At 38.1% G+C, this 13946-nt stretch overlaps 1 protein-coding gene across 2 annotated transcripts in view; it reads left to right on the forward strand.

Moving 5' to 3' along the window:
* Positions 1-13078, forward strand: part of Sox30 (SRY-box transcription factor 30) — a 35258-nt gene extending 22180 nt beyond the window's left edge. Inside the window, exon 5 of one of the 2 annotated variants that reach the window (XM_031353363.1) lies at positions 12044-13078. In XM_031353363.1, the coding sequence (XP_031209223.1) occupies positions 12044-12425 (382 nt within the window). In that variant the 3' untranslated portion in view covers positions 12426-13078. The remainder of the gene's footprint in view (positions 1-12043) is intronic. The other variant, XM_031353364.1, reaches the window with a different exon arrangement.
* Positions 13079-13946: the final 868 nt, after the last annotated feature.

Below are 13946 nucleotides of genomic sequence, written 5' to 3' on the forward strand. Positions count from 1 at the left end.
TTTTTTGATTCTGCTCTCTTTTCCGGATATTCTTTCTCCACCTCCCTCATGGTTCCAAATATACTTCCTCTCTCTTTCTCCACCTCTCCTAGAATCAGAAGCCCTACCTAGTTCGTTCTCTGAAGTTCTTTATTGGTTCATTGGCTTTTATTGGCAAGGCAGAGAATGAATGAGGAACAATGTTTATATAAGCTTGAGACAGGAAGGTCTAAGAATAAACATAACAAAGCCATGTCCAGATTGAAACAAGATATGAGGGCAGAGAAATCAGCATTTGAATAACACACACACACACAAGGGTAAACTTTACACAGTACAAAAACATTATGCCTGTATTTCCCCTTTTTTGTCTAATAAATATTTTTCCCTTATGATAATATACTTTATACAATAATAATTATGAAACAATTATGAAAACCATGACATATGATATACATTTACAATGTTAGTCCATACTATTTGACAATTAAGGAAAATTTTCTATTTTCTGTCCTACCTTGGTGTATTTTAAAGTTTTGTACCTAATTCAGATTTTATCCTAACTTTCATTACCAACATAAAAACATCTTCTTACACCTAAAATAACTCAAAATAACTTTGTAAATCATTAAATAACTTAAGCTTAATTATGAGACTATAGCTCTCTAGTCCTCAACCCCATCAGAGTCCTGAGAAGGAATAATTATATCTGAGTAAGTACTAAGTGCAGGCAGGCAGCCTCCAAGAGTGTATAAAAGACAGACATATTTGGCTGCTTGAAGAGTTCCCCAGAATTGTCTCTATAATATTGGAACATCTGCCTTTAGTCTTCTGGCCCGGTATATCTGACAGACTCTTTGTGAAGCAGGAATTATGAAGGACTTACTTACCTTGTCTTTGCAGAGCCTGGCAATTAATTGGCTTCCAGTTAGATTCCAGTTGGTGTCTCTGTGTCAATTTGTCCTTTCTGGACAGCATTTTGTTTGTACTTGTAGCCCATACAGTTTCTTTGCCCAGGGGCTAGCTTGCCACACACAATTGGAGTAACTCCATATGAAAGTTACTGATGTTCATAATTTTTGAAGTGGAATGGAGGTACTGTCAGGAGACCTGTCTCATAATCAAAAAAGATTTTAAAATAATGAAACAACTTTAAATGCCATATTCTGTGGATCTCTGAGGGTTTTGAAGACCAACTATCTAGAGTATATCTGAATTGTCAAACATTGTTTATTCTTAGCTATTTACTATCTGAATAACCTTAAAAACATATTGTTGTAAATAACTCAACATTTATATTATTAACATACAAAATAATGGATTTCATTCTGTTGTTTTCACACATGGGTATCATTACATTGTTTATATTTATCCCACACTGCTGTCTCTCAAATCCCCTCTGTGCCGCTGGCTCTGTTTCCTCATCCTCAGTTCGTTCCTAGTTCATGTCACATTGTATATGTACGTGTGTGTGTGTGTGTGTGTGTGTGTGTGTGTGTGTGTGTGTGTGTGTATAAATCTCAATACCATATGTAAAAGAAATTATACAGCATTTGTCTTTCCTTCATTACTCCCTTGTTCCTTGGTCCCTTAAAAACCCTTCCTCTTCCTCCTCATCCTCATATTATCCCCCTGGTACTTTCATGACATATATGCATACTTTTTTAAAATCTATATTCTTAATATGAGAGAGTATGTAAAATTTGTCTTTCTATGATGGCATATTTTGCTTAGTATAACCCCCAGTTTCATCTGTTTTCCTGTGAATGACATAATATCATTTTTCTCTGTGGCTGAATAAAACTCGATTGCACACACACATACATACTTACATATGTCCAATTTTAAATATCTATTCCTGTGTTAAATGGCATCTATGCTTATACCATACTATTAGTAGACCCACAGCAAATATGGATATGCAAGTATCTCTGTGTTTTACTGACTTATATTTCTTAGAGTGTGTACCATGTAGAAGTAGAAGTGTAACTGGGTCTTGTGGTAGGTTTTTGGGTTTTTTTCGGGGGAGGGGTTGTTGCTTTAGGAATTTGCATGCTGCTTTAATAGTGACTAATCATCTTGCATCTCCACCAACAGTATATAGAAGTCTCCCTTTCGACCATTCTTTTTTCCCCCACATCCTCATCAGCATTTGTTTTTCATAGTTTACTTGATGGTAGCCATGATAATTGGAGTAAGATGGACTTTCCATATGGTTTTTAATTTTCTTGGGTTTTTTTGGGGCTTGTTTTTTCTTGATGTATTGACTTTCATCTTATTCCGTGGATATCTTTACCAATGAGATATATTTCTTAGTAACTATAGAGTATTAGATCTTGTTTTTTCACTTAATCAGCTACTTCATATCTCTTGATTTATGAATTAAAACTATTTATATTAAAAGAATTACTGAAAATGTCTACCAATTCCTATAATCTTGTTGCTTGGATTATTGTGCCTTTTTATCTGTACTAGTAGTAAGAGATTGCTGGTTCATTGTGCTGGATATGATGGATTCCCTCTTAGTTCTCCTTTGTTCAACTAGTCCTCATAAAAATTCCTTTTCTGTGTTCTCATGATTGAAGCTGTCTTTCTTCAGAGTATATTATTCCTGTTAGTATCTTTTCAGTGCTGGTGGGATGGTCATGAACTTCCCTAGTGTCTGCTTGTCTTGAAATACATAATATGCCAGTGGTTCTCAACTTTCCTGATGCTGTGACCCTTTAATATAGTCTTTCATGTTGTGGTGACCCCAACCATAAAATTACTTTCATTGCTACTTCATAACCGTAATTTTGCTACTGTTATTAATCATAATGTAAATATCTGATCTGCAGGATATCTGGTATGTGTTTCCAAAGGGGTTTAGACCCAAGGTTGAGAACTGCTGTGATTGATAGTCAAGATGTCAGAAATACAAAGAAACTATTAAAAGATTTAGGGGAAAATTGCCAATTAACCTACAAAAGGCAAACACATCAGCTAGTATCAGATCTCTTGCAAGTAACCCTAAAAACTAAGTAAGCACGGGATAATATATTTCAACCCTTGAAGATAAATGCCAGTCATGGCTGCTCTGTATCCAAGGTCAGAGGAGGTATCTCATCAGTTAAGATCACTAGCCACTCCTCCAGTGCACCAACATGGCAGCTCACATGCTCTATAACTCTAGTCTTAGCAGATCTGATGCTTTTCTGTAGCTTCTATAAACACTGCATACATGTGGTACATAGATGTGTACAAGCCAAATGGCTATACATATAAAAACAATAAATTTTATTTTCTTAAAAAAAAAAAACAGATTGCTATATCCAGCAATAGCAATGGTGCAGAAGTGCAGTATACAGAGAAACTAAGACAGAGCCATACTCTGAAGTTTCCAGACTTCAACAGGGAAGGGAGGGATGGATGTGCTGAGCGGTGAAATGACTGTTGGGTAAGACACTGTGGTCAGTGGGTGTTGCTACACATTATTAACATCCAGAGAAGTAACATCTAGACAGGCAAGTGCTTTTTAACAACACAACCACTCTGCTATGAGATGTGTTGGCGTGATCCTGTGCATATTGGGAGGGAGAGTTATATAGGAAGTTTTTGTACTAATGTTTAGTTTGGTTATGCGCCTAAAATTTATCTAAAAGGTAAAAGTTTTTTTAAGAAGCATAGAAAATAAGAAAGAAAACCCCAATGTGGTACTGGCATAAAGATAGACTTGGTAAGTAATGAGACAGAACTCAGTTAAAGAAAAAGAAATCTATACTCACTTCATTTTCAGCAGGGATGTTCCAAAACCCTTCAGCTGGGCAGAGAAGAGTGGACAACAATGGTACAGGAGCTAGTGAATAGGAAGAGCCACATACCTACAATGAAACTGTACTCTTCACTCTCACTACAAATTCTTTTTATCTCAAGTGGTTGAAGACCTACAATAAGAGCTAAACCCATGAAATTCTTAGGAGAAACCATAAAAGTTTCTTGTAAGGGTAAATTTTGTTTGTTTTTTGAGACAGGGTTCCTCTGTGTAGCCCTGGCTGTCCTGGAACTCACTCTGTAGACCAGGCTGGCCTCGAACTCAGAAATCCACCTGCCTCTGCCTCCCAAGTGCTGGGATTAAAGGCATGCGCCACCACTGCCCAGCCTGTAAGGGTAAATTTTATGACTTGGGTTTGGTGGTGTTTAGGTCCTACATCAGAAAGATGAGCAACAAAGAAAAAAAATAGACTAGACCACATCATAATTAAAACAACTTTTGCATCAAGAGGGATCCAAAAAAGAGACAACTTACAATGTAAGTATGCAGATCATGTGTGCATAGCCTATATCAAGACACACAAAGAATAGTTTCAATGCAATATAAGTTAAGCTTATATATAAACAAAAATCCAAGCAGATTTTTTTTTTCGAGACAGGGTTTCTCTGTGTAGCCCTGGCTGTCCTGGAACTCATTTTTTAGACCAGGCTGGCCTCGAACTCAGAAATCCACCTGCCTCTGCCTCCCAAGTGTTGGGATTAAAGACATGCCACCACTGCCCGGCCAAGCAGATGTTCTTGAAAGAAAATGACCCTGTAGCCAGTAAGCACATGGCCTGCAGGACTCAATATATTGTCATTACAGAAATACATGGTAAAAACACAGGGATGTAACTCCAGATTCCCTGGCTAGAATTTGCTAAAGTAATGTTTTAAATTAGCATGTTGGAAAAATTAAAACCCACATTTATTGCTGGTGGAAATGAAAGTGACACAGGCTTTTCTGAAAACAGCCAGTTCCCTAGGACATTTAAGTATACAGTGAGTAGTGACTTCCCTCCTAGATATGAGTAGAGTTAAGATTTGTAAGTTAGAAACGTGCCATTAGGGAAGGCATCTGCACGACAGATGTAAGTGGTCAGAGTCGTTAGGAGTCTAAAGAATGGAAGTATAGACAATTTATACAATTGCATAGACTATAGATAATTCATTGTAGGCTTGATAGAAATCTAAAATTTGAATTCTCAGCAGATAGCTCAACATTGCCATTATTACAAACTACAGTAAACTTAGTGGCCTAAACAATATAAATTAATTATTGTCTCATAGTTGCTGAATACCTTTTAGACAGATTAGTTTGCTGGGGTAATAGAAGAACACAGCAGAAATGTGATGGCTTAAATTAACGGTGATTGTTACTCTTAGAGTTCTGGAGTCTAGAAGTCTAAAATTAAGCTATTGACAGGTCTGTCCTCCATTCTGAAGACTGGGAAAAAATTCTTCTTCCTAGCTTTTTGGCAACCTTCAACTGCCTTCAGCTTATGTCTGTATCTCCATTCTCATTCTGCATTCCTGTGTATGTTTTTCAATCTTTTTGTGTTTGAGACAAGATCTCTTTTATTGTTTGCCACTGCTTAAGTTGAGCCAATTGGCCCATGGGCTTTCAAGGATTCTCCTGTCTCTACCTTTAGCTTGTTTTAGGTTCCGTAGGATGTTTTAGGTTCCCTAAGCCTTGTGCTGCTACCTGGTCTTTATGTGGGTTATCAGGGCTTGAACTGCCCTCATGCTTTTATGGTAAGTGCCTTGCCCACTGAACCACCTCCCAAGCCCTTTTCTTGCTTTTTTTTTTTCACAAAATATTCTTTGATATTTTCATACCTGCATACACCTTGTTTTTATAAGCACACAAGTAATTGCAATCATGTTCTGCTCAATACAATGTCACCTTGATGTAGTCACATCTGTAAAAAATCCTATTTCCAAGTAGTCATATTTTAAAGTACACTTTATTTTGGAGCAGAAGACACACAGAACTTGTGCCCTATAGGCCAGAGCAGTTAATGGAAGGAGAAGAGTGTGTGGGGTTCTGTGCTGTCATCTTGTACCTGCGTTTCCCCAGCTCCTGGGCATTCTCAAAGAACAGAGTTCTGAGTTCTGGTACCCACAGTTCAGCTATAGTTGAAGAAGACCAGGGTTACCAGCTACAGTGGCCACTGGGGACTTAGTGACCAGCCCAGTGAGGATAAAGAAAGGTCTAACATAGTAAATGTGAGGACAGAGGACGAATCTTATTGCCTTCACCATGGAGGAAAAACTTAATTTTTTTGTGACTGTGTTATTTAGCTTGTTACAGAAAATGTCATATGCGAAAAAAGGTAACAATGTAGCACAATGTGTGCCACATGCTGGCACCTAGCTTCAGAAGTTGACATTTTACTATTCTTGCTTCTTTAGTTTCTCCTTACTTTGGGAACAAGGATGTATTTTAGAGCAAATCTCAGATTTTATATGGCTCACATATAGTTTCATACTTCATCCATGCAGCCTCATCCAAAATCTAAAATCCAAATCAAATAATTTTTTTCTGTTGGTGTTCAAAAAGTTTCAGATTTCAGGAGGACACTTAATTTCAACTGTGGAGAACAGAAATATTTCTGAAAAAAGCCTATGTAAATCTCCAAAACTCCAAAGCAAAATAAGACTCAGGACAGGGGAGATGGCTCAATGGGTAAAGGCTCTTGTTATGAAGTTTAATGACCTGAGTACCATACCTAGAACCTACATGCTGGAAAGAGAGAACCAACTCTCAAAAGTTGTCTTTCTATCCCTACACATGCACAGTAGTACAGGTCAGAGTAAATAAATATAAACCACACGTCCAGAAATCAGGTCACCTCTGGGTCTAAATGTTTTGGATAAAGAATATATTGCAAACACACACACACACACACACACACACACACACACACACATGCTTACTCGTTACAGACTTATGAAATGACTGCCTACCATCTCATAGCTGAAATTTTCACATGCCTTATTATTAACCAACAATTTATCTGCCTTTGCTTTATTGTCTCAAGCCTGTCTTTTTACAAGAGGTGCGTAAATCAAGAGCCAACCAAATTATACACATTGGTTGGATTGTCTCCACCAATGGGTCTCCACCTTCTTCAGTGCTGTATATTTACTAAGAAACAAAAAGTTATCTGCATCTTAGCTGTGGCTTTTTACATCCTGGGACATCGACCTGTATAGATCCAAGTTCTTTGTTGTTTCCTCCTCCTCCTCCTCCTCCTCTTCCCCCCTCCTCCTCCCCCTCCTCCACCTCCTCCCCCCTCTTCCTTTTTCCCTCTTCCTCCTTCTCATAGTGACATCTCATAGGTAGTGTGTTTCATGAAGGAGTACATAAAACTGGTTTTCTCTCTAATGACATTAAGAATGCCCCATGGATCCATGTGGTGTTGGCATGATTGTGCCTCTGTCACCCTTCCTGCTGAGCCAGTGCACAGTCAGCTCCTGGCGGCATGCTGGTTGAATGAGAGGATAGTGGTTCTCAACCTGTGGGTTGCAAGCCCTTTGGGGGTTGTATATCAGATATTTACATTGTTTCATAACAGTGGCAAAATTACAGTTATGAAGTAGCAATGAAATAATTGTATGATTGGGAAGTCACCATAACCTGAGGAACTGTATTAAAGGGTGGTGTCATTAGGAGGGTTGAGACTGCACTAGAACTTGAAAAATACAAGTGTGTAGACCCTGCCCTAGGTGGAGGAAACCAGAAGCTATGGGTGGAGCCTTACCAACAGTATTCCTTTGTATCTGGAACTTAATATTTGTTTGTCTTTATGGAACTTGATGCATCTACACAATGTAATAAAGGATATTAAAACATCTTCATCTCTAAGTATTAATCATGTTATGTGCTTGGAATTTTACTCTTCTAGTCATTTCAAAATGCAGCACAGGTTGTTTTAACCAGTAGTTACCTAGTAGTTCTAGAAACGAACCAGTATTCTGCCACTCTGTGTTTTGGTGCCATATCCTCTGCTCTTTCCAGTATCCAATCAGATTCCATTGTTCCTCCCCAAGACCAACTTACTAGTTTCCACAAATGAATGGTTATCATGGCATTTATGTTTCAGTTTGGCTTTTCTTTCACTTACCATAATGTTCCTATTTCTCCTCATGTTGCTGCAAATGTTTTTTAGTATTCCATACTTTTTATGACTTAATAGTATTCTAGTGCGTAATGATACCACAGCATCGTTATCTGTTCATCCATTGAAGGGCATTGGACTGATTGTGTATTTGTGAATAGTGCAGTAAGAAATATGGAATATAAGTATCTTCTGGTATAATGACCTCAGCTTTGAATGAGTCTTACCTAGTCGGGGACTTGCAATGTGGCCATTTGATGATTTCCTCTTTTTTATTTTTATATTTATTTTTTGGTATTCAGTGGCTCTGTATTCCAAATATTGATCCATTGTTGAATGAATAATTTGCAAGTGTTTTTCCCACTCTGTAGACTCTCATTTCTTTACTGTGTGAGAACTTCTTAGTTCATCATCCCATTTGTCTGTTTTCATTGTCTGTGCTTTTGGGTCCTGTCATTAAAACCAAGTCATCACCTACATCACACCAGGGTACAGAATCCTTCCTCCTGCACCTTCAGTAATGTTAAAAATTTATGTTTTCCATGCAGGCCTTTGCTCTATTGTCAGCGAGAGGATGGGATGCAGTGTTGTTCTGCTGCTGACATACATGCATTGTTCCAGCACTGTTTAGTAAAAGAACGAGTTTTCTTTGTCCACCTTACTCTAAATGTTTAATTTTTATGGCTTTTGGAATGGGTTGATCTCTTAATTTTCTTTTCAGCAATTTCATTGTATGGCCTGTGTTTGGAATCTTAGAGCACATCATAATGATGTGGAAGAATGCAAATTTGAGGTCAACTATGGTTCTATACTGAGTGAGCACATAAGGGCAACCAAGACTGCACAGAGAAAGCCCAATTTTTGTATGCTCAATGCATATTCTTCAGCTTTACTAAATTTATATGTCAGTTCTAACAGCTTTTTGATGGGAAATTTAGGTTTTTCTATATATAAAATCATGTCATATGCAAATATGGATAATTTAACTTCAAGTCTAGATATTCTATTTTCCCTTTCCTGGTACTCATGCTAAGACTTTTCAGTACTGTGTTAAATAAGAGCGGTGAACTCAGATACCTTTGTGATTGACAACCTTAGAGGAAATGTTTGCAGTTTCCTTGCTCGGTGTCATACTGGCTGTGGGGTTTGCATACATAGCCTTTAGTATTTAGAGGATTTCCTTCTATATATGATCTGGTAAAAGTGTTTTGCCATGATAAAATATTGAATCTTATTGCATACTTTTTGTGTATGGAGATGAAATATACTAGAGTCCTGAATTGTGGTGATGTGTTTTGCTTATTTGTTTGTATATGTTGAATCCTTGAATTTCATTTTATCATGGAGTTTGATCTTTCCATGTACCAATAAATATAAGTCAATAGTATTTTATTGAAAAATTTTGCAACCATGTTTATCTAAAATATGGGTCTATAGTTTTCCTGATTTTCATACTAGGGTAATACGAAAAGCTGGACCTATAAAAGTCTTTGACAGAATACCTTCCATTTCAATTTTTTGAATAGTTTTCAAAGAATTGGAACTAGTTCTTTGAATGAACAGTATAATTCAGTAGTCAATTCATTAGGTCTGGGACGGTCCTTTACACTTAAGGCTTCAGTCTCACTACTCAGTACTGGTTTATTCAGTTTAGATTTCCCCTCCTTCTCTCCCTTCCTCCATCTCTTCTTTCTTCTCCCCCTGCCCCAGTTCACTTTCCCGAGTTTTGTTTCTCTGTGTAGCCAGCTGCATTGTTTTCATTGAACTCAATATGAATCCTAGTTGGCCTCAAACCTAAATCCTCCTGCCACTTCTGCCTGTGTCCTAGAATTACAAACAAACCACCATGTCTCTGTCTGATTGACTCAGTTGTGGTGGTTTGTATGTGCTGCTCATGGATTCATCCATTCTTCTAGGTTTTAGCTATTTCAATATGTAGTTTCTCATGATAGTTTTTTATGACCCTTTGTGTTTCTGAACTGTCTGTTAAATTATCTTTTTAATGTTTTGATTTTGTTTGAGATATTCTCCCCCCACCCCATCTCCCCTCTTTTTCCCTCTCCCCTCTCCCCTCCCTCTCTGTGTGTTTATGTTTGTGTGTGTGTAGTCTAGCTTGAAGCATGCTCATCATGGTTTCCTGTTGTTCATCTTTTCTTTTAGTTTATTTTTTCCCTACTTTTTTGCTTCTACTAATTTTTGATCTGTTGTTGCTTTTCTAAGTCCTTGAGATGTTCTGCTCAGTGATGGCATTAACTTGTTTTGGTTTTCTGATGTATAGGGATATTACTATATATTTTCTTTGATTATATTACACAGTTTTGGGAGGTTTGTTTTCACTTACTGTCAGAAAATGATTGTTTCTTTTAATTTTTCCAGTTAACCATTAGTTTATGCCTCACCATGTCCACTATTTTTACACTTTTCCTTCTTCTTGTTGCTATTGATTTGTAAGTCTATCCCATTATGTTCAGAGGAGGTGCATGGTATTATTTCAGTTTTATAAACATTATCAACACTTGATTTAGGGTGTAACGACTATATGAGTTATCCTAGAGGATGTTCCATGTGTGGGGAAGAATGTGTTCCATTCAGTTGGATGAAATGTAAATGTCTGTAAGGTCCATTTGCTCTGTGTGAAATCCTCAGCCAGTACCTAGAAAGCATACAACATCTTTCTGTTTAGTGGTTAATGTTGTTATTCTAATCAAGTTCACAGATGCTTTTCCTAATGGAAGGAATGCTTTTATAGCTACTCATTTTTGCCAATATAACCCTGGACCAGCTTTGTCATAATTGACTTGTGAATATAACACTAGCTTGTTTTTCCCATACAGTACAGTCATGCAGTATTGGTGTTTCACACTATAGCACATGTCTGATATATATCAAGATTTAAGGTTTTTAAATTTTCTATCATGCCTTGAAAGTGGATCTTTTGAAAGACAGTTACTAATTGAGCAGTTATGTCTGCATTAAATGAAGGCTTTATATTGGCATTAGACTTGATGTGTTCTCTGACATCTGCGTAGAGTTCAGTAGATGGAAGATCCTGAAGGCAGAGAGCAGTGTGAACAAAGTCACGGCAGCGAGACTGACAGTATCTCAGGGCACAGGCTTTAACTCTAAGTACCCGAAGTAGAGTGATGCAGTATGGTTGTAAACCTAAAAATTGTAAGCACTGACTTATGTCTGTGGTGTTCAATGTTAGCAAGGTACCTTATATTGCAAAGTTTGGGAGTGGGACATCTTCAGAGAGTTTGAGACGGTGGTCTGCTATGTCTTCATACATTTGAAAGGAAAGAGAGTTGGCCTTCCATCCTACCATCCTTCCCACCTTCCTCCCTTTTTTCTTCTCTCCCTTGCCTTCTACCTCCTTCCTCCTTCAGAAGATGTAGTGCAGTGACTGGCACTCCATGGGTTTTACAAATGAATGTGATCATATGTGTTGGCTGTCACTAGATGGCGCACACAAGCCCAATTTCTGTTTAAATCCTCTTCCCCTCCAAAGAGATTAATACTTCAAGAGAATTGGCAACTGGATTTGAGTGAGTTGTAAAACTGCAGAAGTTTTTTTGGTTTTTTTGTTTTTGTTTTTTTCCAGTCTTGCTCCATGGTGTTTTGTTTGTTTGCAAAAGTCCTTTGAAAGCATAGTGCAATATCAGTTTTAATGCCTTATAGTACAAAGAGTATTCTAAATGTACTTTGTTACTGGGCCATTTGTAAAATTAAGCTGGAGTTTTCTGTTTCAGGGTTTCAGTATTTAGCAGCTTTTCCTTTCAGCCCATTCTAGAACAGGAGCCATTTTTACAGTTTACCCTTTACATCTGCCCCATTCATTGCCATACAAGTTGTGTTTCCATTTCCAACACTGTGGTCTGAGGTATTGTAGAGGACGGGGTGGGACGATTTGTATCCTGGTCATCAAAGGTAAGGAGCTAAAAACTAGGAAGAGGTGATCATGTCAGCAACCGTGTCCATCCAGACTGCCTTTGCTATGTTTTGGGTGGGGATGGAATAGGCAGTGGGAAGATGTCAAAAAAAGTGTTTTCTAAGCCCTACAGGGAATGCAATTAACTCATATAGTCTGTGGGTCAGGCATTGTAGGCAAGATCTGATGTAATTTTTGTTGTTTTTGTTTTTTTTTGTTACAGCACATGCCCTTATAGTCGGCCTCCCTTTGGCTATGGAAATTTTCCAAGTTCAATGCCAGAATGTCTTGGTTATTATGAAGACAGATACCAAAAACATGAGGCTATCTTTTCAGCTTTAAATAGAGACTATCCTTTCAGAGACTATCCAGATGAGCACACACACAGTGAAGACTCTCGGAGCTGTGAGAGCATGGACGGGCCCCCTTACTACAACAGCCATAGCCACGGCGGGGAAGAGTACTTGAATCCCATGCCTCCACTGGACATTGGAGCCTTGGAGAATGTCTTCACAGCCCCGGCCTCAGCCCCCTCAGGGGTCCAGCAAGTCAATGTCACTGACAGCGATGAGGAGGAGGAAGAAAAAGTGCTCAGGAATTTATAGTTTAAAACAAATATGCGCAGAAAATAAACATTTCTTAAAATATATTCTGGGTCAGTTGGTGTGAGAAAAAAAAGCCTAGAATGCTTTGCTGAGCGTTTTCAGCCATGATCTGAGGAGTCAGTACCAAGTGCCGTCATGCCTTCCTAAGTTCTCCTTAGTGACCTGGACTCCCGGGCCTCAGCCTCGGGATCATAAAGTCTAAGCTAGTTGCTTTCATGGCTGAGATTTGCACCAACATGTGATAGCATTATGTTATCTTGGAAAATGTGAAATACAGAAAGCTCCCCGTGGCATGTGAGGACACATGTGAGTATATCTGCACCGCAAGTGTGATTAGCATTTTATCTCAGGGTACATTATTTTATTTTTCTGAAAAAATTTTGGTGTTTATATATTTATGGATGTTGTCAGTTTTTATGTAACATTTTGAAAATATTTTTGATAACTTGTAGACATGGACTAGAACTCAGTTGCTAAATTTAATTTACACAAATAACCAATTATAAGTTAAAGATGTATTTTAATGACACCTGGGCAGTTCCTTCAGATATAGTCATTTCTGTTACTGAACATTTTATCATCATTTTAACTATCTTTCCCATTTGGTATGCATTGTTATATTGTTGTTGTAACTAAATAAACGGATGAAAATGCTCTCGTTAAATGTTTTCTGTTGAGAGGAGGGAGATGCTGGTCGGGGTGGTTAGCTTTTATGCCACTTGCAGATACTTTACTAGACACCAGCGGAGTGGCACAGAACCCTGTTAATTCGTGTATCAATTACGTGTGCCATTGCTATGACAAAATACCTGAGAAAAGCAACTCAGGAAGGATTTATGTTGCCTCATGGTTTGATGGTGCAGTGCATCATGGGGGAATGCATAGCGTTAAGAACATGAGGTGGCTGGCCCATACCAGCTGTGCTCAGGAAGCAGCAGATGAACACTGGTACTAAGCTTGCTTCCTCTTTGTAAGAAGAAAACCCCAGTACATGGGATGATGCTGTCCACATTTAGAGCAAGCCATCCTCTCTCAGTTAACCTGACCTACAGACTTCCACAGACATTCCAAGAAATTTGTCTCCTATGTGATTCTAGATCCTGTCAGGTCACCATCAGTGTAAAGCATCACAGTTTGCAAGAGGTTTGAAGTTGTACCATCAATTCTAATGCTGTTATCCAAGTCTGCCTATAATTTAAACACTCCCCAAAGGGCTCCTCTCTCTTGAATTGAAGACCATGGAATTTACTTACAATTCTACACACCTGTAGACTTAACGCATAGTGAAACTCAACAAAAATGCAATTTGTGATGTCACAGTTTGGCAAGCAACCATTTGTGAATAAAGAAGACCCCCTTTAGAATAGAGTCCAATAGCCAGAAGTGAGATCATTTTTAAAGATATCTACAAGGAAGAAAGTGAATTGGTGGGAAATTACCACAAATCAGGACACTTCCCTCAGCCATTTGTGTAAATTGTGTGAACTGAAGTCTTCTTACTTAACCCTTCTAAGTGTGAGC

This window comes from Mastomys coucha, unplaced genomic scaffold, assembly GCF_008632895.1.
Source record: "Mastomys coucha isolate ucsf_1 unplaced genomic scaffold, UCSF_Mcou_1 pScaffold5, whole genome shotgun sequence".
NCBI classification, from domain to species: domain Eukaryota; kingdom Metazoa; phylum Chordata; class Mammalia; order Rodentia; family Muridae; genus Mastomys; species Mastomys coucha.